Source organism: Camelus bactrianus, chromosome 16 (assembly GCF_048773025.1).
Source record: "Camelus bactrianus isolate YW-2024 breed Bactrian camel chromosome 16, ASM4877302v1, whole genome shotgun sequence".
Lineage (NCBI taxonomy): Eukaryota > Metazoa > Chordata > Mammalia > Artiodactyla > Camelidae > Camelus > Camelus bactrianus.
Window position 1 is genome coordinate 38,584,560 of NC_133554.1, and position 26,168 is coordinate 38,610,727.

At 47.8% G+C, this 26,168-nt stretch overlaps 3 protein-coding genes and 1 pseudogene across 6 annotated transcripts; 2 read left to right on the top strand and 2 right to left on the bottom strand.

Moving 5' to 3' along the window:
- The first annotated feature begins 1,007 nt into the window (after positions 1–1,007).
- On the top strand, positions 1,008–9,254 carry TMEM97 (transmembrane protein 97). The gene is made up of 3 exons (XM_010958291.3): positions 1,008–1,553; positions 6,179–6,323; positions 7,206–9,254. Exons 1-3 carry the CDS (start codon positions 1,023–1,025, stop codon positions 7,457–7,459), a joined length of 930 nt encoding a protein of 309 aa, XP_010956593.2. The 5' UTR covers positions 1,008–1,022; the 3' UTR covers positions 7,460–9,254.
- LOC123617805 (barrier-to-autointegration factor pseudogene) lies at positions 8,062–8,758 on the bottom strand (annotated as a pseudogene).
- Positions 9,255–9,356: 102 nt separating the features above from the next.
- On the bottom strand, positions 9,357–16,180 carry IFT20 (intraflagellar transport 20). 3 transcript variants are annotated; one of them, XM_010958290.3, is made up of 6 exons: positions 16,022–16,174; positions 13,070–13,299; positions 12,782–12,910; positions 11,502–11,587; positions 10,223–10,326; positions 9,357–9,786 (listed from the first exon to the last, which is right to left on the bottom strand). In XM_010958290.3, the coding sequence occupies exons 3-6, from the start codon at positions 12,906–12,908 to the stop codon at positions 9,705–9,707; spliced, it is 399 nt and encodes a 132-aa protein (XP_010956592.1). In that variant the 5' UTR covers positions 12,909–12,910; positions 13,070–13,299; positions 16,022–16,174; the 3' UTR covers positions 9,357–9,704. The 3 variants fall into 3 exon arrangements, with proteins under 3 accessions (XP_010956592.1, XP_045375007.1, XP_010956591.1); XM_045519051.2 differs by having other exon boundaries at positions 13,070–13,278; positions 16,022–16,152; XM_010958289.3 differs by lacking the exon at positions 13,070–13,299 and having other exon boundaries at positions 16,022–16,180.
- Positions 16,181–16,355: 175 nt separating this feature from the next.
- On the top strand, positions 16,356–26,053 carry TNFAIP1 (TNF alpha induced protein 1). 2 transcript variants are annotated; one of them, XM_010958287.3, is made up of 7 exons: positions 16,356–16,514; positions 19,477–19,794; positions 20,369–20,538; positions 20,969–21,058; positions 21,144–21,196; positions 21,991–22,186; positions 23,335–26,053. In XM_010958287.3, exons 2-7 carry the CDS (start codon positions 19,590–19,592, stop codon positions 23,569–23,571), a joined length of 951 nt encoding a protein of 316 aa, XP_010956589.1. In that variant the 5' UTR covers positions 16,356–16,514; positions 19,477–19,589; the 3' UTR covers positions 23,572–26,053. The 2 variants fall into 2 exon arrangements, with proteins under 2 accessions (XP_010956589.1, XP_074199203.1); XM_074343102.1 differs by lacking the exon at positions 16,356–16,514 and adding an exon at positions 16,588–19,212.
- Positions 26,054–26,168: the final 115 nt, after the last annotated feature.

Here is a 26,168-nt window from a genome sequence, read left to right on the forward strand (position 1 = left end):
CCCCCTGGGGCCCACTCTGGGGAGCACAGCTCTCCTCTGACCAACCCTAATCCATTCTCTCCAGGTCCTCGGCGGCCTTGAGCCACATTTCCTGCTCTCTTCCTCCTGTATGGACTACCTCTCCTCCTTGAAGATGAAACTTCAAGCAGCATTTAAAGAGAAGTGTTCCAGTCTCTCTCTTGTGAAAAGTAAATAAGCCCTCCAGCTACTGCCTCGTCTCTCTCTCCTGCTTCATAACCAGATGTCTTCACTCACTACCTCGATTTCCCCACCTCCTTACCCCCTGCCCTGCTCTCATCTGGCTTCTGCCTCTATCAGCCACAGCTGCTCTCACAAGACCACAGGTGGGTACCATTCAGTGCTGCTTTGACACAGCTGACCCTCCCTCTCCCCATGTTTCTGAGATATCACACTCCTGTTGTCCACCTGTATCTCAACGCCCTCTTCCCATGACCTCTGAGTTTAGGACTCCTCTAAGATATCTTACAGACTTCCTGCTCTCAAAACTTCAACTACCATCAAACGCCGAGGCCTCACAAATCTACATCTTCTGACATGTTTATCCAACTACCTGCTAGACTTTCCCACTCAGAGGCTGCAGAGACTGCTCAATGAAACATGGCCGGAACCAAATTACTTTCTCTTTCAGTCACTTCTCCTCTATGTCCCTCTTCTCAGTGAATGGAAGCCCCATCTTGTCCCAGGCAGACCTGGGCCCAGCATATAGTTAAAATATTTGCAGAATGAAAATGAACCCTTGGTCCTCCCTCATCCTCCACAATCACCAAGACTAGTCAATTTTACCTCCTGTGCTTCTTTCTTAACTGAGGCTGGCTGCCTCCTTCAAAAGGCTTCCGGGACCCTCAACTACGGCGGGACAGAGCTCCTGACCGCTGGTCCCACGGCACGGATCACCACGCACTGTCCTCCCGGCCCTGGAGGGTGACACCCCACTGCACCAGGAGCTCCATCCCCAAAAGCGTCCAAGGCCGGGCATACAAGAGGCGCTTCGCAAGCGCTAAATGGATGAAATGAAGGAACGGAGGAGTGATGAGCGAAAGCGCCAAGGAGAGCAGCCGCTGCGGAGCCCAGCGCGCACGCGGTGCCGGCGAGGAGGCGGGCGGTCCTGGCGGAGGGCAGAGCGGCTCAGCGTGCACGCCCACCGTCCGGAGTGGTCCCACGCGGCGGCCGAGCAGCACCGCCCACGCTCACGCGGCGCTCTCCACAGCCAATTGAAACGGCCCGCGGGCCGCCTCTGCAGCCGCTCCCGGCCCGCTTGCCGCTTCTCAGCCAATGGGAGCCGGCGGCGTCACCCTCAGGTCGGGTGGGGCGGGAGGAGGGTCTCGGACGGCGCGAGCCGGGGCCTCTTCCCACGTCGCGTTCCGGCGAACGTCGCCTCGAGTCCTGCCCGACTTAACCAACCGATAATGGGGCCTCTCGGCGCCCGGCGCGGCCTGGAGTGGCTGCTGGGCTTCTACTTCCTCACCCACATCCCCATCACCCTTCTCATGGACCTGCAGGCGTTGCTGCCGCGCGATCTCTACCCCGTCGAGGTGAGGGCTCCGTCGGTCCTGGCCGCCGGTCGCCGAGATTGGGGCCCCTCGGCCAGCGGTTCTCCCGGCGGCGCCGTGACCTCCCCTCCTCAGGCCTCGCCCCCCGCCTCGCCCAGTCAGGGTTCCCTTCCGCTTTCCTGGGGTCTTGCGGGCGCTGCGGCCCCTCCTTACCGGTCAATTCGACTTAGTTCCTCGAGGTTTTCTTCGTTTCTCCCAGCAGCTTCTCCTGGGCTTCTGTGGGCACTTTGCTCCTTTTAAAGACAGCTCTTCCCTGGGTTAGTTTAAGGCTCCCATACCCCAGCTCTGATCAGTTGTCGGTATTTGAGGGAAGTAATCTGGATGATCCAGTGCCCCAATCATATGTTGGACTTGCTTTAAAATTGTGTTTCTTGGGAGAGCTTTAAAATACCGACTAATCCCAGAGAAATAATGCAAGTAGAATTAGACCGGCTAAAAGACACCCGCTGGGCGTCCTTACTTCACGATTAGGATCCAGCAACTTCCAAAGCTCAGAAATAAACTGACGACACCTTTTCAAATCAGCCTGTTTAATTGGGTTTGAGTAAGAATGATCACCTGGGTAGAAACAGAGGCGAAAAGCCCCATTTCTTGGTTTTTGGAGAGTATTATTTACCCCAAACTTCGCTTTAATGCTTTTTAATTCTTACGTTTTATTTTCACGTCTGGACCCTATAACCTTCTATCCCAGGATTCCAGTCTTCAGTTCTGCGCTTCTAGACTGTAGAAGGGTGGGCACGGTTGACTTGTCTACCTAAAGATTTGGTTTTGCCTTTGTTTTTCCTTAAATGCTTTTTCTCTGCAGAGCAGGCGTTCTTTGCCTGAGGTCTGTGAACCCCTAATGGGATATCCAAAATTGCGTGTGTCTTGTGTTTTCTGTAGCTTCCATCAACTTTTCCAGGGCTCCAACCCTCCCAAAAAGGTTAAGAGCCACTGCTGGACAATATACCCCGACTCCATAGTCTGGTTTGTTTCTAGCTCCAAGCATAACTGGGAAGACCTCTGACCTACCTTTTCCTGGGTTGTGTGTGGCAAGAGTACTGGCCCACAGTCTGGGAACTGTTCTTCCACGAACTGCTTGAGAGTCTTGGGCAAGACAAGGCTCTGTAGCTTCAATTGTCAAGTAGAAGAGAGTTGGGTTAAATTACAAGCTCAAACAGATACAGGGTGTATTAGTTTCCTATTTGTTACAGAACAAATTACAAAAATACAGTGGTTTAAAACAACACAAACTTAAGCTCGTTCAGTTCTGGAGGTCAGAAGTTTGAAATGAGTCTTGCAGGCTGGTTCCTTCTGAAGGTCTCAGGGGAGGATCTGTTCTTGCCTCTCTCAGTTTCTGGTGGCTGCAGGTGTTCTTGGCTTGTGGCGACATCACATCAATATCTGTTTCTGTTGTCACTTTGCTGCCTTTTCTTCATTAGTCCAATCTCCCTCTGCCCCGCTTTTATAAGGACACTTGTGATTACATTTAGGACCCACCAGATAACCAGGATAGTCTTCCCATCTCAAGATCCTTAACCCAATCACACCTGCAAAGTCTCTTTTGCCAGACAGGGTTACATTCATAGGTTCTAGGGATTAAGATGTGGATATCTTTGGGGGCCATTATTCAGCCTACCACATAGGCCCAGGTGGTACATGATCTTTCTGAACAGGGTGTCACAGCTCTGCAGCGGCTATTAGCTGCCTTGAAGAAAGGAGAGCCATGTCTGTGCAGTCTGCTGGCCAGCAGAACTCAGGCACACTACCTGTTTAGTCTCTGACATTATGAGTTCCTTCATACTAGGCAGTTATGTTACTCCAGGCAGCCAGCCCGTCCAGACTTAACAGCTGTTGGTTTCCCTATCTTTTCTGAATGTGCCATTACCACAAGTTCCTTGCTGATCACTCACAAAATACAATTAAATGTGTCCAGCATCATAAAGACCCATTTAAACTCACGTATTTGATTAGGTAAAGTTTTCTCAGCTTTATTTTTTTTAAATTGACTTACTGTAAAAGATCAAGAGCCAACGTAGGCAGGTTCTGACCAGAAACTGTGTGTGTGTGTGTGTGTGTGTGTTTTCATGTGTCTGCCTGATGCTGTTTGAAGGCCTTAGCAACACAGGGGCATCCCAGCTTGGGATGCCTGTGTCTTTATTCACTCCTGGTGCTTTGGGTGGGCAAAGATGGTTTTGTTGCTTCTGTATGGGGAAATATCGCTAATAAAAGCCTTGAGTTATCTTCAGATTCTCTTTGAAAAAGTGCCAAAATTTAACATCTGTTGTGTTTTTCCTCCCTAAACAGAAGGAGTTTTCCCCTAGAACTAAAAAGATTGTGGAGATCACATAATGATTGGGCTAAAAGTTGCAAATATCTGTCTTGGTTTGAACCAGATCAATACTTGTAAAAACCCTTAGTATGAAACAGTAAAACTAGTTTGGATTAGAACACAGAGGGGATGGGAAGCATTTGTAGTGCCACGTGCAGCTGGGTAGCACTGCTTCTGTTAAAATAAGGAAAAACAAGTGAGCATCTAGGCCTGAAACCAGTCTGCACTCATTCTAAGGCAGAGGAGTGCAAGATTGTTCAGTAGCAACTCTGGTTTAGAAATCCTTGTGCATAGGGCTGGTGACTTTAATGGATGACAGTGGTAAATTGAATCAAATGTGAGTCAGGTATACACGGAAAGAGTTTTATTACCTTTTTGGGGGTCTTACCTAATAAGAATAATTCTTATGAAAGACCACTCACGTGCTGAGATTTTAATAGGATTAAATTTGAACTCCTCCAAATAAATATTAATTACATTTGATTAAGTAATCTTAACATTTGCTATGTGCTAGCTAGAACATTTACATTGTTCTAAAGACTGAGCATTAACTCCTTTCATCTGACCAACAGTGAAGTAGGAAACAAGCTTAGTGAGGTGAAGTGTTTAGCCCAGAGCTAGGCACTCTATCCCCAGGTCCCAATGCTCTTCATTCAGCTCAGGGGTTAAGGGCGTCGACCCTCTGCACAGTCGAAAATCCACGTATAATTTATAGTCAGCCCCCACATACCCACAGTTCCTCCCAATCCTCAAATTTTAGCCAGCCACAGTACTGTACTGTAAAGTACTGTAGTATTTACTGTTGAAAAAAATCTGCATGTAAGTGGAACTGTGCAGTTCAAACCCGTGTTGTTCAAGGGTCACCTGGATTGTAAATTTTGCTAATATCATCCTGCAGCCCTTAGAAATTACACTGTTGTACAAATTTGCCTAGATTTATGAAATGGGTGTATCAGAGAGAATATACAAATTAAATAGAAAATGAAGTTCAAATGAACCAGAATGCCTTTTCAATTCTGCAGTAAATCTTTTAAAATAGTTTCTTCCTTCCAGGATTTTTTACAGTAAATTTTAAGTAATTGTTTTAAGTAAATCTAGAAAGCAAAAAAGGATCTTAAGAAACATTTAGTCCAAGTCACTTGTTTTACATGTATGGAACTAGAGCCCAGGAGAGGTGCCATGACTTAACCTTTGTGAATATTTTCACATTACCATCCTGAAAAGTGCTTAGGAAGAAGCTAAGGAAATTGCTGTGAATTTAAATTTCAACTCAAATACAAATTAAAGATCATTTGGTCAATAAATTGGTTATCTAGCTAAGGCCTTTTTGTAATTAATATTATGCTAACAGAATGTTGGTGTCTGGATATTTGCTTAAAGCTCACTCACAGCAAAGAGGCTTCTGTTTCACAACTGTGAACCTTTATCTTTAGATTAAAAATTAACAGGAAAAATATTTTTGAATTTTCCATTGTAAGCCAAATTCTTATCTTGGGAGTTATCTTGATTTATCATAATAACAAGACATATATTTGGCTTTGAAGGCAGGTGTGTTAAGATGCTGTCTCCAGGAGGTTAACAGTAGTCTGCATGGTATGGAGGCTTCGGGCTCATAAAAGAGCACAAACTAGGCAGCCTCAAATCCTCCCGCTTCCTTCCCCTGCCTGTAGCCACATCAACATGGATCTGTATCTTTTGATATGACAGTGTAATTATGAAAGTGGGGCCCAAGCTAGAACTGAGACCACTAACTGTCCAGCCTTGACATAACCTAGAAGCTACATAGTTTATGGTATAGGGGAGAGTTTGTTCTTCTACAAATATCCTACTGGTCTCCTAAAAGGAGAAAAGAAATTAGAACTAGGGGGTTAAGAAAGATGAGGAACTTGAGATTTGGGGATTATTCAAATTGCCTAAAATTGCATCTTCACAGAGGTTTTCACAGAGATTTACCTCCCTCCCATCCCATCCCCTCCAAAAAAGATGAGGAAATTCATTTCTGTATTTGAGGCAATCTGGCCCTTGGAGTTTGCTGTGCAGTTGCTGTTGTGAAAGGACAAATATCATGATGGTGTTGGCAGATAAGTCACATCCGTGTATTTGTTCAGCAAACTAAGAGCCTACTAAGTGGCAGATACTGTTGCTCTTGACAAACGCTGGGTAGCACAAAAGCCAGCTGGGTGTGCTGTCTGCTGCCAAGGGGCCTGGGCAATGAATGACTCTTCCAGTGGGTTGGAGCTGGTGATGCCTGTACTGCCCGGTGGCCATATTCATCGTGATCGTGCTCTTTTCCCAGCTGAGAAACCTGCGGCAGTGGTACACTGAGGAGTTCAAAGACCCTCTGCTGCAGAACCCGCCAATGTGGTTTAAGTCTTTCCTGTTCTGCGAGCTGGTGTTTCAGCTGCCTTTCTTCCCCATTGCAACATATGCTTTCTTCAAAGGTTGGTAAATGGTGGGGAGATCCCATTTTTGCCCTGAAACCAGGTGCCAGAAATCTTTTGGGAGTGGGGAGTGGTCCCTGAAAGGAGACAGACGATCTGCTGGGAATGGCCAGGGTAGATCTTGTAAAGAGACGTTAATGTGGCTCAGGCTAGTGTCTGGTCAGCTGGGCTGCAGGGCTGCCTCAGTCGACTAGAAACCTCTTACACGTGAAACCTGAGGCTACTTTAAAGATTGAACTTGTTTCTTTTTATTGTTTTTCCCCCTACAAAATTTATTATTATTATTATTGGCTTTTATTTTTCTGCTTTGGGAGTATCATACTGGCTTGTAAGCAGTAGCATTAAGCTAATCCCTAAATGGTTCAACATCTCATTTAAAAATTATCCTTAAGTGTCCCACATGACTAATGCTTTTATAAAGAAGGCAGCTATACCAGTGTTCATGGTAACCAAGCTTATACAGCTTATGTCCCACTGGAGCCCCCCAGTCCTCTCTCAGCAGAATCTGTTGATCCCTCTCACCGCTATATAATTACTTAACAGATGCTGCTGGCAGGACTGCCCCCAGCACCATTGCACTGTAGACCAACCAGGTTTAACTGGTAATGGCCATTTTACTGCCCCAGTTTTTCTGAATTAAATTCCAGCCCCCACCCTTAGTTCTTTGGCAGTCAGTGTGTTAGGCCTCCAGCTGTCATGTAAGTTTGCACGTTAGGCACTATTATAACACATCCAGCTTTCCATTGGTTTCCACTTGGAAAAGGAGGTAGAATGATTCAGCTGAAGGGAGCAGGCAGAGACGGGGAAGGATGTTGTGGGCATCCCTGGAGTCACGAGCAGACCTGACGCTTCTCTCTCTCTCTCTCCCCCCAACGACCTCAGGAGGCTGTAGGTGGATCCGCACCCCTGCAGTCATCTACTCAGTGCACACCATGACAACTCTGATACCAATCCTCTCCACATTTCTATTCGAGGACTTCTCTAAAGCCAGTTGTTTCAAAGGACTAGGACCTAAGACTTTCCACGAACGACTATTCCTTATATCTGTCTACACTCCCTATTTTCTCATCCCTCTTATACTTCTGCTTTTCCTGTTGCGGAACCCTTACTACAAGGAGAAAATAAAGAAAAAATGAGAACCATGGGCCCCAGGAAGAGATGCCCACAGGGCAGTTTCCTGTTGACGCAGTACCAGGAAAACTGCTCAGAACCCAGGTTTTCAATAGTATTTGAAATATACCAGCAGCAACACACAGGAGCAAGACACCAGCAGGAGGCATATCAAACTGTCACCTTCCAAGGGCACTGGCACAAACAGACCCATCACCTGAGGACAGGGAGAGGGTGTGGGCCAGGTTATGGGGAAGTGGTGCCAAAGGACTTGCTGTGTGCCCAAGTCCCCTTGCAGGATTACTAAAGGCAGGACCAGACCAGAAACTATTAGATAAACTTCCAAGAAACATGGCCTACTTGGCATGTATCATGACTTATCTGACCAACGTGTGACTAAACCTTGACTCTGGAGTCTACAGCATGTCGTGAATCAGCAAAATGAACAGTGGGATGTTTCAGGCCATTTTTAAGTTTGAAATTATGCCTCTTTACTATTCATTAAAAACTGTTTTCTTGCCCCCACTCCTAGGTGGTGGGGAGATAGTCTATAAGAGCTTTAAACTTAGTTTTCCTTAAGGTTCAACCCTAGTGAGACTAAGTCAGAAATGGGTCAGACTAGAAGGTGTATTATTTGTCTTAAAAAGATCATCCCACAAGAAGAGATTTTTTTTTTTTTTGACGGCCACTGACTTTATTGATTTAAAAAATTTTACAAGAACAGTAACTGTTCTGCCAAAGAGGACCAAATGGCATAAAACAGACCAGAGGTGAGGGTGAGTGTGAAGGAAGGAACCAGGAATCCACTCAGAAAAGCTGGTAATTGCTGACATGAAATTGGCAGGGAGAGAAGGGAAATGCAAGCAAGAGTGAGAACTCCAAAAAAGTTGAAATGGTGATGGGAGAGAACTCCCAAAGGACCCTGGAGTGCATCGGAGGTGTGGACCACAACAGCAATCTTTTCCTTTGTAGAAGACGGAGGAGGAGTCCTCACTTGACTGCAAACTCTGGAGACTCAATACTGGGGGTAGGGATCGGGGTCTCCCCGGAGAGCATCACAAGAAGGCATTGCACCACTCTTGAAGGCACCCGAAGCAGTCCTGAGACTGCTTGGCGTTGGTGCCGCATGTGTCCTTCAGCCATTCCCAGAAGAGGTCTTCGTCTTTCTTTAGAACCAGAACTGACCAAGGACCACATAGGCCTTTTCAAAGCCTCTTTTCTCCAGCTTCTTGCCCAGGACTTCACCAATCCCGGCCAGGCTTCCCACTGGTTTTTTTCCCCATGAGCTCTGCCATGAAGTCTCAGTGCTTTTGGGAGGCTGTCATCTTGATCAGGCTTGATCCGCAGCTCCAGCTCTCATAACCGAGAAGAGATTTTTTAGTCTCCTTGTTTATCCTCTTTCCAGACCTTAGTCTTCTGTTACTTTTTAGAGACCACCTAACATAAGTTGCTTTACTCTGAGGTCTGGTGTCTCAAAACCTGATCTGGAGCTGTGCTTCTTACTGAATAACTTCATCCATCCTAATAGTTTTAAGAATTCCTTCCTGTCTTGTTCCCAAAGGGGACAGGGGGCTGGGCATGACAGGTCCAATGGGTGCATATAGATTCTCTTCACATTAGTATTTGGTATTTTATTAGCTTTCTCTAAATTTGTACTCAAGGCCAACTCAAAAAAAAAGACTGTGAACGCACGTGGAAAATGGTAGGCACTGGTCCTGGTTAGTTACCTCTCTTTGTTTTGCTTAGAAGCCCTAACGGTCTGATTGTTGGGAGTATCATCTGACTCGTGTGTCTGGTCCAAATAAAAGAAGCTGCTGACCACTGCCTGGTTTATTTTGTGGACTAGGGGCTAGGGAGGGCAGGGTTCTCTTATAAAGGGTTAACTGTACATTTCAAGGGTATCAGGAAAAGAGGTAGATCAAGCCATTTGAAAATAATAATTTATTGCTTTTCCTTCCAAAGCTTTGTAAATATACCAAGAAAAAAAAAGTTCACATACTGCTCAGTTCAGACTGAGAATGCAAGAGGTGAGAACCTGGACCACCATGGCCACTGGGTGTTCACCTGCAGATGCACTGACATCTGAAAAAAGCTCCCTCAGATTTGATTTATTACTGCCTTCAGAGATGCTGCATTCTTCACACACCTTATACAACACACTGGGTCATAAGTCACTGGAATGGTACAGAGGGTTTTTTGATTTGGGGTTATGGGTTTTTTTTTTTTTCTTTTTTCTTTTTTGCCCTCCTGCTACAAAATGAAGTTTTCAGTTCATTTCTGAAAAATAAATTGGTCAATAAATTCATTTTGTTCTGCTTCTACTTTACACAAAGCTTCATATTCAACCCGATACCTGAAAAACAAAATTGTTAGAAAAATGGATGAAATAAACCATGGACTTAATTCTTCTATAGAAGAATGTGGGTGATTTAGATGATTCCAAGAAATGGTGTGAGCTCAAAATGAAGTTAGTGAGGGCAAGAAAGAAAAAAGTAAGAGGCAATGCCCTACCTGGGGCCACCCTTGGAAAGCCTCTAGCCCTGAGAGTCTTCCTTTCAGAGAGCCAGCCAACTCTAGACACTACCTGTGCTTTCATGCTCTCAAACTAGAGGTTGTTTGAAATTAAATTTTCTTCCCATCAAATGTAATTTTATTTTTAAAATCTTCAAATCAGGATGACAAGACTATTCCCGGGAGAACGATGAAGAATATGGACGAGGTGACCATTCAAGAAGGAAAAATAAAATCACAGTTGAGTCAAGAACTTGCTTTACATCAAAAATTCTTACCTTTCAAGCTGCATTTTCTTTTCTGCTATGAGTGCCTGCAGTTGCTGCTGTTGGGCTTCTCTCTGCTTTGCTATAGATTTGAGCAAGTTCCGAGCACCAATGGCCTAGAAGAACAGTATTGCCAAAGAAGGCCATGGCTTCACTAAAAACATCTTCAGCATTAACTCCTCAACTGGGGAAGGGACACTTGGGGGCTATTTCAGTGCCCAGCAGGGGGAAGGTTGAGCCCCAGAGCTTTCAGTAAGTCAGAAGGAAGTTTAACCTCATGATCCCACAGCGCCCAGTGAGAACGAGACTGCAGCTCTGAGGCAGACCTAGGAGCACCCCCAGAGCCATTTAGCCTGTGTCCTTTGCCGAGTCACCCACACTGCACACCTTCATTTACAAAATGAGGATAAACCACTTATCTCAGTGCTGATATGAAGATTAAAGGAAACAAGAGGGGAAGGCATAGCTCAGTGGTAGATTGTATGCTTAGCATGCACGAGGTCCTGGGTCCAGTCCCCAGAACCTCCATTTAAAGAACAAATAAAACCTAATAACCTAATTACCCCCCCCCAACCAAGAAAAAAAAAAAAGATTAAAGGAAACAATGACTGAAAGTATCCTGGCATATGAGTTCAATAGTAGGTTAACTGATCAACCAGTGAATGGATAAACAAAATGTAATAAATTCATACAATGGAGTATTAGTTCAGCAGTGAAAAAGAACAATCTACTGATTTACGCTACAACATGGATGAACTTCAAAAATTTAACACAACGGAATCCAGAAGCACAAAGACTATATATACTGTACAACTGCATTTATGTGAAAGGTTCAGAAAAGGCAAATCTAGAGATGAACACTGATTAATGACCACCTGGAGCAGGGGATACAAGAAGGTACTGAATGCAAAGAGGCAGAAAGGAATAGTTTTGGGTGATGAAAATGTTCTAAAACTGTACTGTGATAATGGTTGCACACCTCTATAATACTACTAAAAATCACTGAATTACACACTTAAAAATGGATGAGTCTTGTATAAAAATCAAGCCTCAATAAAACTATTTTTAAAAAATAGGTTAATTGGACCAAGAATTACTTACTTTTTAATTGAGGTACAGTTGACATGTTAGTTTTAGGTGTACACCATAATTCAATATTTGTATGGAACTTGGTATTTAAAATCTTATTTTAATTAAATAAAACAATCCCCACCCCAAAAAAATAAAAGGCAGAAGGATGAGAGGCTAGGGTTCCAGGCCAAGATTTGGACAAAACATATGCTGATCTTACCTTCATCTTCTCATTTTCTGCTTCTTTTGCAAGTTGGTCAACAAGCTCAATTAAACCACCAACTATTTTCTGAAACTGGCCAATTTCTTTTGGGGGAAGGACAAAAAAAAAAAGTTTTATTTTCTCAGCATCACCATTCTCCCTTAGCATTCCCTTACAGAGAAAAGACAGAGCAAATTGCCCCTCCTAATTTGTGTCAAAAAAGCTTAGTGTCTACCAGCCTTGGTCCAAACCTAGAGAAGGGTGGCCAGGTGCCCAGAGCGGGACTGGGGCATAGGTGGACCCTGAGTCCCCACTGAGCCAGCCAGTAGCTGTTAGCTCAGACTAGGCTCCTGGTGGGCCAGTATTCTGGAGGGAACCCATCCTGCTTTCCCAGGAGTGACAGGAAGCACAAAGGGCCATGTTCATGAATGGACTGACTCAGGACAGGAATGCTGCCTCTAGACAGCCACAGATAAGACAACATATTTCAGTTAATGTTGGGGTGGGAGCTTTCTGCCTGTACCCAGAGCTAACAAAAAGCTCAAAGCATTTAAGGACCTAATCTCCCATTTGCTTTTTTCAATTTCCTTGGGTACAGTGGAATTCCACATTACTGAAGAGTAAACTAAGGCCCAAATGGTAGAACAGCATGAACAGAGCAATCAGAAGACTGGTGGGAGCACCCACACCACCTTTTGCCAGTCAAGCTCTCTCCACAGCCTATAGAATGGAGCTCCCAGAAGGCCCAGAAATCCCTGCTCTAGCTAAATCTGCTCTATATTCACTGCCACTGGGCTTATTTGGCTGCTGGGACAGGAGGTATCCCGAGTATCCAGCTTAAAAAAAAAAAAAAAAGACCTTATTTGAGTCTTTTGAACTGCTTGTAGAAACTCCAGTCAATCAACTTTCACTCCAAACAATGGCAAGTCTGCTACTGAGAACACTATTTCTCCCAAGAAATCAAATTATGAATATATAACTATTTCCCATCCGTAAGCCATAGTCCTGCCCCCATGAAGTTTAAGGTTCCTGAGATGGTATATCTAAATAAACACCCATCTCTCCCCATCACAGTATTTGTTTTTACTAGTGCTCTGGACCTACAAGAGAGCGTAAGAAGAGAGTAGGCAAAGCAGGTAGCACATGAGAATTCACGAAGGCCAGGCTCAACCTCCTGGGAGCCAGCAGCTCCACTGTGGCAGGGCCAAGAGCTGCAGTCAGCCGGTGGGGGGAAGAGGAAGACACAGCCAGAACAGCTCAAAGCTGAGCAGTACCCTGTCTCCCCAAATGACACTCACTGTCCACAAAGTCCTTGCACTCTTCCTTGAGCTCTACGGTCTGCTGAGTAACCTCTGGGTCCAACACCCGCAGCTTGTTCAGCTCATCAAAGTGCAGCCGTGCTTCACCCAGGATGTCCTTGGCCATGGCTGTAAAGAAACCAGCCCCAATCCCAGATCACTTCCCAGCCACCCAAGGAAATGCATGCTTCCAGCCCAGTCCCACTCCTGGCCCCGGACACCAATGCCAAAAACCCAGGTATTCCAAAGGCTCCCCCCACCCTCTGCCTCCACCTCTCTGAGCCTCACCTGTTTCCCTCCAGCTTCCCTAGAGAAGAGAAGTTCTGCTTTGAAGGGGGAGCCAGGAGGAGGTGTGTCATAGGAGCAAGGGTCAGGAAAGAATAAAGTCCAGCTGCTTGTCACAGGCATCGTTCATTCAACACACATTTCTTGAGTGCCTACTACATGCCAACACTGCTAGATGCTGGGGGTAAAGATGAGTGCACGTGGTGCCCGCCCTGGAGGAGCACAGAGTTCAGCTGGAGGAAGACAGACATGTACACTGAAAAATTATACTGTGTTAAGTGCTTTACAGAAATATCACCAAAGGGCTGGAGGAGAACACAGCAGTTAACTTAGGGTGAGGGAGTTGACATGTCAACTAAGTTGTGAGCCATAAGCCTATTTATTTATCCCCATTAATGTATCCAAAGGACATGAAAAAGCTTTTCAGATACAATACTGGAACAACACAAAAAGCAAGTAAAAGAGAAAATGTGAGTGAATTACAAATTAGGCTTAAGAAAGTAAGAAGCCAAGTGTAAGAATACTACCCAAAATGTACGCCACAGGTACACGTGCCTGAACTGGGACCCAAAGCTTGGGTCAGTGTCTTTCTAGCAGAAAGCACAAAACAGAATGAAGTATCACCAAGGACACACCAAGTAAAAAGGCCAGGGAAAGGCATTCCAAGCTGAGAAAACAGCCTGGACAAGAGCCTGAAGCCGCTGGAAGGGCCTATCCTGCAAAGAAGACGGATGAAGCTGGAAAGGTCGGATGGAGCCGGATCAAAAAGACCCTGTGTGCTAAGCTAAAGAGTTTGGGTTTTTCTCTGTAGGCCAAAAGAACCAACAGAGATTTCTTTTCCCAGGTCACCTTGCATTCCTGGTCCAAAGAATGCCTCAATTCTGGGAAGGAAACACTGAAAACTCATCCTCATCCTCATCCTCATCCTCAATCCTCATTTTCATTCATTCTCTCCCTCTCCCTCCCTCTCTCCCTCTCTCTAAGGGAGCACATGCTCTGTCTTGGCTGCTATACCAACTCCAAAACCCCAGGTGTTCCAAAGCCTACGGCAACCTGGCCCTGAGCCCTTCCCTCCCACCTCCCCCAGCCTCACCTGTTTCCCTTCCAGCTTCCATAGAGAAGTTCTGTTCTGAAAAGGGTGATTCTGAGAGTGACTGCCTAAGGTTGGTATACCATAGGAAGAGCAATGGTTTGAAAGAATTAAGTCCCACTGTTGCCAGAACTGATTTTCAAGAAGACTAGAAATCCAGATTTATATATGTAATCTGATTTTTAAAGGAAAGTATCTAATTTAAAAATTTTAAGTAAGAAAAAAAAACCCACTTTCAACACTGTGTGGGCCAACTAATGCATACCTGGCTGTGAATGACTGTGGCCCAGAGCCTTTGGCCTCACTAGAGTCCACACAAATAAATAGGCTTTTTGAAACATTTTAATCATCCAGAGGTTCCTTATAACTGGGCTTTTAAAAAAATGTCTTCCTATTTGTTCTATTTACACATATACTCACATATAATCACCTACCTGGTGATTAATCAGACCAGCTGGTCTAGAAAGCTTCAAATAACCTGAGGGCACAAAGATCCAGTTCAACTACCACTGCTCTTCCTGAGGGTGTGCATTTATTCACCAACATCTACTGAGTCCCTGCTCTGGGGATAGAGTAGTGAAGAAAATGCTTTAATACTTTAGTTTCTGACCTCTGGACAGACAGTACACAAATAATCACAAATAGTGATAATAGTGTGAGGAAAAGCACACGGTCCTATGTGAAGCCTTAGCAGGAGGAAGTAACTCACATGGAAACAAAATTACAAAAAATTTGTAAATAAAAGCCTTCTGAAAGTGACAGTTAAGCTGAGGCCTAAAGGATGCCCAGAAGTTTGTCAAGTTGAAGGGAGAAGGGGGTATTCCAGGCAGAAGGAAAAGCATGTGTGAAGACGCTGAGGCTCTAAAAAAAATTTAACACATTCCAAGAACAAAAGTACAGTGTGGTTGAAACACTGAGCAAGGGGGAGAGCGGAAGAGGATGAGGAAGCTAGAGCTGGATGGTGGAGGTTCTGAAAGCAGCAGTAATGAGCCTGGATAAGTATAATTAATGGGCAGCCAGCAGATTCTCAGCAGAATGGCATAAACGAATATACCTTTTAGAGAAATCCCTCTGACCCAGGATGGAGAATGTGTTGGAGGGAACAAGAGGGTGAGGCCACACCTATCTTGTTCATCCCTGTAACTCTAGCATCTAGAATGGTGCCTGCACCAAACTGGCACTCAGCAAATGTTTGTGGAATGAATGACTGTGAAAACAGGGCAGGCTATTACAATGACCAAGGCTTGGAGCTGAAGAAGTGTACTGATTTGAGATGTTTCGTAAGTCGAGTTGATAGGACTTAGTAAAGGATGACTGACTGGATTTGGGGAGAAATGAAGGAGAGTCAGGCAAGATTCCCAGGTGCCTGGCTTGAGCCAGCTGTATGGCTGGAGGGGATGGTTGAAGGAGATGGGTCAGACAGGAGAAGTGGAGGGAGAGGGTTCACAGCCGCCTACTGGATTCTCTGCCAACTCCCACCACACGCTCATCTGAGGAACATTAGACACAAGAGCCAGACTAAGCTCCCTGAAGACGAGGGCGGCTCCCCTGGATCCACACTGGGTGCAACAAGCAGGCTCCGCCAGCAGAATGTGGGGAAAGTTAAGAAGGCCTGGGTGACAGAGCTGGCTGTCTTCACTACATAAACTCCTTGAACTTATCTGAGCCGCAGTTTCCTCCTAAAACGTTTGCGAGTATCGGCGCGTAAAGTTCCAGGCCCAAGCCTGGGGTAAAATCGCTTCCAGAGCCGGGCGGAATTCCCACGTTTCTCTCGCCCTGAGACTGTTTTTCCGCAGGGCGCGGGCCTGTCAAGCTCATTTCGCCCCGGCTCCGCCCAAGTCCCCAGACCCGGAGTCAAGGCCTACCTGTCCACCCCGTAGCGGCAGCGTCTGTGGTCCAGGCTGACGTCGGCAGGCAGCTCCTCTCCCTGGTCCGCGGCAACCAGCGCCCGACTCGTCTGCCTCAGCTGCTGCCACGGATACAAGACCTGTTTATCCCTAACGTCACTTCCTGACGCCGGAAGTACTTACCACCGCCCAGCTCGCAGAGCCTGCTGGGAAACAGAGGCCTGAGAGGAGGGACGGTTGCCTACAAGACCCAGAAGCCTTTGCCCCGGAAAGGCTGACGGAAGTACCTGTGCGATCACCGCAACATACTCTCAGGGGCTCCTCCCTGCCGCCTGATTGGGTGCTAGGCCTGCCCCGCCTTATAGTCTCAGGCTCCGGCCGGTTGCGGGCAGGGTCTGTGGGTGGAGGATGCGAGTTTACGCCTGGGATTGCTGGCAGGCAGGCGGCCACAGTCTAGGGGCGGCACGGTGTCGACTTGCAGCCCAGCTGAGACGAGGCGCCACCGGGGAGGGTGAGAGCTGAGCCTGCCCGTGCCCTAGGGGAAGGGATGGACGGGTCCCGGACTGAGCAAAGAGCCCCATCCGGTCTCGGGGAAAAGGCGTGGGACGGCGAAGGGAGGTGGAGAGCTCAGATCCTCCCCTTGGGGTGGGTGTTAGAGCCGGTCTCGGTTTCTCGGTGGTGAGGTGGTGTAGGGGCTGGGGAAGACTCTACCCTGACCACAGAGAGGTTGGGTCTCGCTCAATTTCCCCAGACCCTTTGGATGAAGCACAAGATTTACACCTTGGATTTCTGCTAGATCCGCCCTCTCTAGCCAAGATCGGCTCCTCCTCGCTTCCCGCCCTCCCCATCCCCAGTGTGACGGATTCCTGGGACCTTTTTTCCCTAGGACCCCACCTTATAACACCGCCATGGTAGTTTGCCCTTTATTCGGCTTGGATTCCCATTAGCTTCGCCGAACGAGACACGGATATGCCCCCTAGCATCCCCAAATATCCACACACAAAGTCCGGAAGGAAAAGCACTGAGGCTCTCAGTGGAAACTTCATTCTCACTGAAATTACTTTCTGGGGCGTCACCTGCCACAGGATTCCTGGAATCCATTGGCCTGGGCGGAATCTGAGCGGGCAGAATCTGAGCTGACGTCATCCAGGGGCTCAAAGCAATTGCTTTGTAGAAAAGGAATAGATTAGCTTGGATTTGCCTTCCTGTTAGTAGCCCACAGTCTTTGAGCTCCTTTGCTTTGGTGGAATATGTATGTGTGCTTTCTTTGATCCTGGGGAAATTGGGGTCAAACACAAAATACATAGGGAACTTGTTAAAACCTGTTAAGGGGTGGATTTATTCCTTTGGGGTGGGCAAAGGAAGGTAAGATGATCTCATGCCATTCGAGTTTATTTACTGAATGGGCAGTCTGTTGGTGGGGGCTCATCTTATCCACATTGGACAACCACCAAAGGAATTCAGTATTTCATACAGCACCTGCCCTGGCCCTTCCTTGGACATTCTTCCCTAGGACCTACTTAAATCTTTGCAGGGATTTCAGTCTAACAGACTGACATATTAAATACTTTTTTTTTAACATTAAATACTTTTAAATGTGCATAGCATTGTGCTAAGGACTGTTTGGAGAGTCGAGCAGTAAACGTGGGAAAACCAGTGCACTTAGAGATGATGTAAATGTCTGCGTGTGTGATGATGAAATGACGCCATTCCACTTTTTTTTCTGACTGTATTAACCACCACTGTAGTCCAAGCCTTCATCATTTCTTGCCTAGACTACTGCTTCCTCTGGTCTTCCCACTTGCTCTCCTGCAACCTTACAATCCATTCTCTACAAAGCAGCCGGAATAAACTCGGATCATATCACTCCACTGTTCAAACCCTACAATCCATTACTCTTACAATTAGTATAAAATCCAAAGTCTTCAATATGATTCAGCCCCTGCTTTCCCTGACTTTACATCCAGCCAACTTCCCCTTTCTTTCTATGCACCAGCCACCTTGGCCTTATTTCTGTTCCTAAAACTTGTGTCTAACTGAGGAACTTTGCACTTACTCTTCCGTCTATCTGGAATGCTCTTTCAGACCTCAGCTGGAATGTCACCTTCCCAAAGAGGCTTTCCCCAGCTCCCCATCCAAATTAGTGCCTCTTATTTCTGTTTTATCATCTTTATTACATTTCTCACCTTCTAGAATTGCCTGCTTATTTGTTCATTTTCTTGTTGGCTGTCTGTCTTCCCACTAGAACATAAGCTCCCCGAGGCTGTGACTTGTTTGTTCTCTTCTGTATCCCCAGCACCTGGCACAAAGCAGGGGCCAAGTAAATGCTAACTGTTACTATTTTTATTCTTGTTAACATTATCATGCTTCTTTGAACTCCTTGAAGGCAAGGACAATATCTTTTCATATCTGTCCCTACTGCTTAACCTGCTAGGCACTCAATATTGTTTTATTGCCGAATGAATTAAATGAGCTGAGATGTTTTAAGTGCCTAGAATAGTACCTGGAACATAATAAACATGGAAAGAATGTTTGCTATTTTTTTCTTTCAATGAATAATTTTAGTGATTCTTAAGAAAACCAAAACATATGTAGAATCTAGATCACAAGAGGTGACCTGGCTTTGCCCTCTTTTGCTTTCCTCACTCCTCCCTTCTATGAACTCCTTTTAGTGTTTCAGTTTCCAAATCACTTAATTGTTTTTAGATTTATCATCTGGTCTTTTCTTATCCTATCTCCCCATTCTTTTTGGGCAGGAAGAAAGGAAGAGATAGGCTGGGCCCCCTCTCAGGAAAAAGGAGCAAAAATAGCCATCCTGTGGTTGTTCTATCCTGAAAAATGGTGACAATTTCAGGAACTTGGGACAGGGATGATGCAAAAACAGGGGAAGGTCAGGAAACCCCGACTGAAGCCAAGGTAACCTCTGCTGGGCATGCTGGCTGGCTCCCTCCAGCCTGGCTCAGTCCATGCTCATCTGAGGCTGCTCTTACTTGCCTTCCTGAAGCCAGACTCTGGGTGGTGTTCAAAGGAAGCACTGGTGCAGGCTGCTCCTGAGCCTGGAATCATTAGAAAGGAAGTGCATCCTGTCCCTCGGACTCCTGGGAAACTCCTAGGCTGGCTGGATTCCCAGTAGGTTTTTTGGCTGGAAGCCTTGGATCCTGGGAACCTTAAGAAGAAAATAACTGGAAGCTGACTGGTGGCTCCCCGGGGTAAGGACTTCTGCTCTGCCCAGTCTGTTCCTGGAGCTGTCTCTGACTAGTTCTAAGGGTTTGCTTGCCTTGCCACCCAGAGCTCAGCTGAGTCTCAGGAAGGCTGATGAGGTGACCAGCACCAGGTTCTGGGAGACTGTGCTCCCGGGCCTGGTTCCTGGTACCATGAATATCATGGCAGGAATGTCTTTTTCTTCCTCCCCACTCCTGGCTGAGGGCTCTCCTCCACTGACTCCTATCTTCTCTCCCATCTCCTGCTCACAGTGCTGAGAGCATGAGGCTCTGGCCTCCACTGGCCACTCGCTCGTGACCCTTCCACCACAGTGGAGCCTTCCAAGCCGACCTCCTGCCGTGTGGTGATCTACCTGCAGCGGGAGATGTCGGGGGATACCTGTCTGTGTCCAGCCTCAGGGGCCAAGCCCAAGCTAAGCGGCTTCAAGGGAGGAGGCCTGGGCAACAAATACGTCCAGCTCAACGTGGGTGGTTCTCTGTACTACACCACCGTGCGGGCACTAACCCGGCATGACACCATGCTCAAGGCCATGTTCAGTGGGCGCATGGAGGTGCTGACTGACAAAGAAGGTGAGGCACTGGGACTTGTGAGGCGGGCTGGGGAGGGAAGGAAGGGCTCCTGAGGAAATGACTTCAGGGCAGGGCTTAAGCCTGGCAGGTCTAGGCCCATTTTTCCTGTTCACCTAGTGTAAGACTCCTTCACCTGGAGTTCTTAGTAGAGCTTCAGAATTCTTTGAAATTGTGTATAGAATGTTGTGTGTTTACACGTTTTCCAAGGAGAAGATGCATACTTTAAAAATATTCACTAGAACCAATAGTGACCAGGCAGTGGGCAGAAGGCAAGCAGGGCCTGGTGGTTTCTGTTGCCAGGAAGTGGGCCTGTGGGCTCTTCAGCTTACACCTCTGTGGGCCTCCACAGAGCCTGGAGGGCCTGGGTCTCCCGCAGTATGTTCTTGATTTCAGGGAGGAGAGGTAAAAAGGGAGCTAGAGGTTCTGTTCCCACATCTGTTCCTATGCTGTGGGCCTTACGCTCCTGTGCTTCTTAGCACCTGCCACCAGGCTCGTCAGGTGGCCTTTGCCTGTGGCCTGCTCTGACGTACCTGGAAGCAAACAGTAACCCTCTGGGGCTCGTCTGAATCCCTAGGCTGGATCCTCATAGACCGATGTGGAAAGCACTTCGGCACCATTTTGAATTACCTTCGAGATGACACCATCATCCTCCCTCAGAACCGGCAAGAAATCAAGGAACTGATGGCTGAAGCGAAATATTACCTCATTCAGGGGCTGGTGAACATGTGCCAGACTGCCCTGCAGGTATGGAGGCGGAGTTGGGGCAAGTTGATGAGGTCAGGATGGGCCCCCTCCTTCGAGGACAGAAGGGTCCAGTCATGGAAGGGTGCATGGCAGGGATGATTGATGAGTTCAAACATAGTTAGACACACCAGGTGTCGCCCAGGCTGAGCAAGCTGGCAGCCAGTCAGTTTGTTCGGTGACAGACTCAGGCAGTGTGACTAGGCCCAGCTTCTTGTTTATATACCTAGGTATCTGGATTTTAGGTTTTCTGGAAATGGGGGTCTGCGTGCCAGCTGGAAGTGTCTGTTGCCAGGGGCCTCCTGATCTCTGATGCCTCCTCAACAAGCATGAGGTGGCCGTGCAGAGGGGCTCTGACAGCTTCTGGGGAAAGCCCAGCTAAGCCTGGCAAACAGAAGATTTCAAAAAAGCTTCTTGGCTGTGTGTGTCCCAGGACAAGAAGGACTCCTACCACCCTGTGTGCAACATCCCCATCATCACATCCCTGAAGGAAGAGGAGAGGCTCATTGAATCCTCCACCAAGGTACTGGGACCTCTGAGGGATCTCAGAGGGCTGTGGGCTGCGGGTCGCAGGCCCCTGCCTGGCCCTCACGCTCTCTCCCTCACAGCCTGTGGTGAAGCTGCTGTACAACAGAAGCAACAACAAGTATTCTTACACCAGGTAGGGAGGGGTCCTGGCGAGGGGGTGGGGTGCACTGCCTGGGGAAGGACTGCAGAAGCAGCCGAAAGGGGCGAGCAGACAGAAGGTGGGCAGCTGACCCAAGGGGAGCCTGGCACAGTTAGCATAGGTCTGGGTCTCTGGAGGAGACAGAGAGTTGAAGGGAAATCAGAGCCAGGGCATTTGGAACTCGATTCAGGGCCCTGGCTGGGACATAGACGAGACTGAACATGTAATATTCTGTTAACGTGTGTCATGTCGGGCAGCAGGCCAGGTGTTTTCCCAGCATTCTCTTACAGGGTGGAGGAAGGCTGGGAAGCCAAGGGGCTGGGACTCCTCCTAAGACAGCCTTTGTACTTCACTGCTGGGCCAATGTCCCCCTGTCCCCCTGTCCCCTCTCAACACACCAGTTAGGTATATGCAGGAGGCTGCAGGCTTGGAGACCCAGACCCTCTCAGTGACTCCTCGTGGGCAGGCATGTTGCCAGTGCCACCCCGACAGCAAGGGTAGGGGTCCTCCTGCTGAGATGGCAGTGACCTCCTTCCTTCTGGGCCTGATGAGAGGAGACCTCCCTCCCCCAGTTTTCTCTACTTTAACTTAAAACCAACCACCTCCTTTTCCTTGCAGGCCCCCAAACCCAAAGGGTGCCCTGTGACCCTTTCTCTCCCTGTCCCTCTGGCATCTTGACTTTTCCTTATCTCATAAGCATGACAGGGGAGAGGTGGGGAGAGGAGGGCCTAGCTAGCACCTGCTCTTGTGCTGGGACCCAGGCCCGAGGGCCCTTACCGGTTTTTCAGCAACTCCGACGACCACCTGCTGAAAAACATCGAGCTGTTCGACAAGCTCTCCTTGCGCTTCAACGGCCGAGTGCTCTTCATCAAGGACGTCATTGGCGATGAGATCTGCTGCTGGTCTTTCTACGGCCAGGGTCGGAAGCTGGCAGAGGTGTGCTGCACCTCCATCGTGTACGCCACGGAGAAGAAGCAGACCAAGGTAAGGGGCTTCTGTCTGCATGGGTAGGGTGGCCCCAAGTGACGTTTTGCCGTCTTTCCCAAACTCACTGTGAGGTACTGGTCATGGACCAAAGCTAATAAAAGAGGTTTAGGGAATGGCACACAACTCTGCTCTGGTCAGCTGAGAGGTGGAGCTTTTGACCAGCAGGGAAGCACCAGGTCTTTGGAGTTGGCCCAATTCAGATTTGAATTCTGGCCCTACCGTTTATCAGTTTTCTGACTTTAGATAAGCCCTTTAAACCGTCTGAGCTTCTATTTCCTCATTTGAAAACTCAGGAATGATAGTATGAATTTAAAAGAGCTGCTATGAAAATGAGACAGTTCTCAGGAGAGGCAGTGCAGGGCAGGGCAGTAGAAATAGCTGTTCAGATCTCCTGTCTGGCCCCCGCTGGTTGAGCGTTTCGGGTCAGTCAGCTTAGCCTCTGCAGTAACCACACAGTGTCAGGCACATGTGAGGGATTTGACAGGAGACAGTTAACACAAACCCAGCTAACTCTGTCCCTAGACTGCAAGCGGATGGTACCTCCCTCGAGAATAGCTACCTACCCACCCCCACCCTCACCCCATGAACGTGTTTCAGAGACAGCAGAGCTTTGCTGGGGTGGGAGGGCAGCTCATCTGGGAGAGAAATGTGTGCATGTGAAGAGCTCGAAACAGCCAAGCTTTTATTTATGTATTTGCTGGTTTGTTTACTGTGTGTCAGGCTCTCTGCTAAGCATTTTATGTCTTTCATGTAATGTTCACAATAACTCTGAGGCAGATATTAACATGTGGAAATTGAAGCACAGCACGGTTGAGCCTAAAGCCCCACAGCTAGTAAGTGGTGGAGCTGAATTTATACCTAGGCCCAACCACAGAGCCAAGGCCATAGCCTCTACACAATCCCACTGGCCTGGGATTGAGTGGGGCAAGGGAGGGATGCTAATCTTCTGCATCCTTCTGTCTGTAGAGTGCATCTCCTCACACCTCCTTCAGAGGGAGACCCCTGTCCTCCCTCAAGAGACAGACAGCCGTGTCTCTTGAGAGAGTTCTGGAGGCCTTATGGAGTCCACCAGGGCTGAAGGCCCTGACATGCTGCTCCCTCTTTGGGATGAAACCCCACTCGCTCCTCTCAATCCCCCTCCCCAGGTGGAATTCCCAGAGGCCCGTATCTATGAGGAAACACTCAACGTCCTACTCTATGAGACCCCCAGAGTCCCAGACAACTCCCTGTTGGAGGCCACAAGCCGGAGCCGCAGCCAGGCTTCTCCCAGTGAAGACGAGGAGACCTTTGAACTACGGGACCGGGTCCGCCGCATCCACGTCAAGCGCTACAGCACTTACGATGACCGGCAGCTCAGCCACCAGTCTGCCCATCGCGACTGACAAGACCCTCCGGGAGTCAGGGCACGGGACGCCCTGTCTGCCCTCCTGTGGAGCCCCGCCCAATTGGCCACCCCACGCTGCTGCTGGCTCCATCTCTGCTCCAGCACCCAGAGGCATGACAGGCCCTGCCTGGGAGGTCAGAGGTTCTGAGCAGGGGAGGGATCATGCTTCTTTGCTCTGCTCCCCCAGCACTTCAGGAGGACTGAGCCCTGGCCCCTTTGCTCAGCATCTCCCTTCCTGCCACAGGGAGTCGCTGCTGTCCTGGGCTGAGTGGACTGACCTGCCCACCTCCCCGCCAAGAGCATTCCCCTTGGCCGTTTGCTGAGTGTCCCTTTGCTCTACTGAGGGGCTACTTCAGGCCTCAGTGGAGGCCCATGGGGAATGGGTTCACTCTGGGGAAGGTGGCTTCTGGTGCTGTGGAGGCCCAATTTAAGGAAAACGGGGCTCCTTTTTTCCTAAGGTGTTTAAGCATAGGCTTGATGAGTTTGGTTTTAAAAAAGTAATCTAGGAAGTGACTAGTTTTAAGTCTAATAATGAGGGGACTTGGTATTTCTGCTACCCCTCCAGGGTTCCAGGACCCTGAGTAAAGCAGAACCCTTGGCCCTTTTGATGCCTTTGGGATCTATTTCTTTAAAGCACTTTGTACTTTTATTCAGGAGATTTGTATTCTGCCCTAACCCATGTCATCTTTTTCTGATCCTAATCCCCTCTTCCCTACAGAATCAATCTGAGGGAGGGGAAAGAAGCAATAATTGAAAAAAAAAAAAAAAACTGACCAGCTTTGGCTTTGCCAAACCGGCCAAGCAGCCAGCACAGAGAGCACAGAGGGGAAGGGATGTGTAAGTTAGGACCTGTGGTCCTAATAACACCCCTTTGAGAAAGGACATTTTACCCCCACATACTGACTTCTAAGGTCTAACATGACTGCTCTCTTTGATTCACTTGCCCTCGGCTCCGAGGCATGCTGTCTTCACTTACTGTAAAGCCAAAGAGCCATCACAGGGGCCAGGAGCTGCTTGCAGCCAGGAGCAAGAGCCGCAGCAGGGAGGCTGTGGAGCCCATGGGCACCGGGCCTGCAGGCCTATCAGGTGGCGGCAGCGAACGCAGAGTCCCGCATTACTGGCAGCCCTGTGTAGAGGCGGCTGTGCTTCGCCACACACACCCCCTGCCTCCCACCCATGCTACTGGTTTTGTGTCCTGGCTGGAGACAGCGGTTCTGTCCAGTGGTGAGTCCCTGAACACAGGATGATGTGAGTAGCCTCAGCACCTTGAAAGCTTGCTTGCTTTCTTTTGGAGATGCCAAGCACCAGCTCTTGGGCAAGGGTGCAAGATCCTCTTCAGGGCTTTGGTTTTCATCCTTCTGTTTGGCTTGGCCCTTGGGAGGCTGCTTATCCAAATTCTTTTCCAAAGGAATGCCGCTAGGGAAGCTGTTCAACCAGCCTAACAAAGCAGCACAGCCACTTAGCAGTACCCAGTCAAGAAGGGACATAGGTTATCAAGTTCATGTCTCTTGACTACTCTTACTATAGCTAAGTGGCTGCTCATGGCTGACCCCATACAGCCTACGGGCAAATGCCAGGCCAGGGTTAGCAGATGCTCACAAGGACCTGAAATGACATGATGGGGGGTGGGGGAGGAAGTGACTCTAATCAGGCATTTTACACTTGTCACAGTCTTGAATGTATAAAGACTTTCAGGTGGGGCACCTTAGTGATCAGCTACAAACAGTTCTTCCAGCCCTCACTGGAGTAACAAAATGAAGACAAATCCATTTCTTTGGCCAGATTCCGGCTCTGGCTTTGTGGCTCTCCCACAGTGACTGGAATGCTTCTGCCTGAGGCCACTGGCCTGTTTCTTCAGCTGCCTTCCTGAAGCCTTTTAATACTCAAAAGTCCCAGCTCCCCACTGAGGTATTTTAATGCTTGTCCTCTGACCTCCCCAGCCCCTGTGGCCTCTCTTTACTGCTCTCACATTCAGATCCTCAGCTGTGTCAGTGGCGAGTAGTCTTTTCTTCCTGAGAAAGCACAAGAGTCTAGGACTTGGGCACTTATCTCCTCCAACTGAAAATATCTCCTTGGTCTTAAAATACTAACACTGAACTCACTGAAATAATCTTAGCTTTTTAAATCAGACTGTGGTGTAAAGGTTTGGGGAATTTTGAGTTTCCCAGCCCCATTCAGAAAGCAGCTCTTGGCTGTTGTGAATTTTTCAACTCCGAGCAGCCAAAGGGAATGTAAACAAAAGGTGTGGATAAAAGTCAAACATTCTTGTCAGTTTCTGAGAAAACTGGAAGCCTGCTGTTAACCACAGGGACAGTATTAGGTTCTAATCAACCTGTTACCCCACCGAGGTCTGCCTGAAAGACAGCACAGGTCCCGGTATGAAAGAACTTCCTTCTTTATCATGTAACTACAATTCTTTGTTGCTCAGTATAGATGATGAAAACAAACACTAATTTCTAATAAAATTGTGTTACACTGCAGTAGTACAGAGCCATGCTTACAGTGAGTATACCTTTGTCAGCTCGCTGCCTTGAATGTAATTCTTGTATTTCAGTTCATCACCTGACTTCATTATGTTCTCGCTGGGTCCTATGT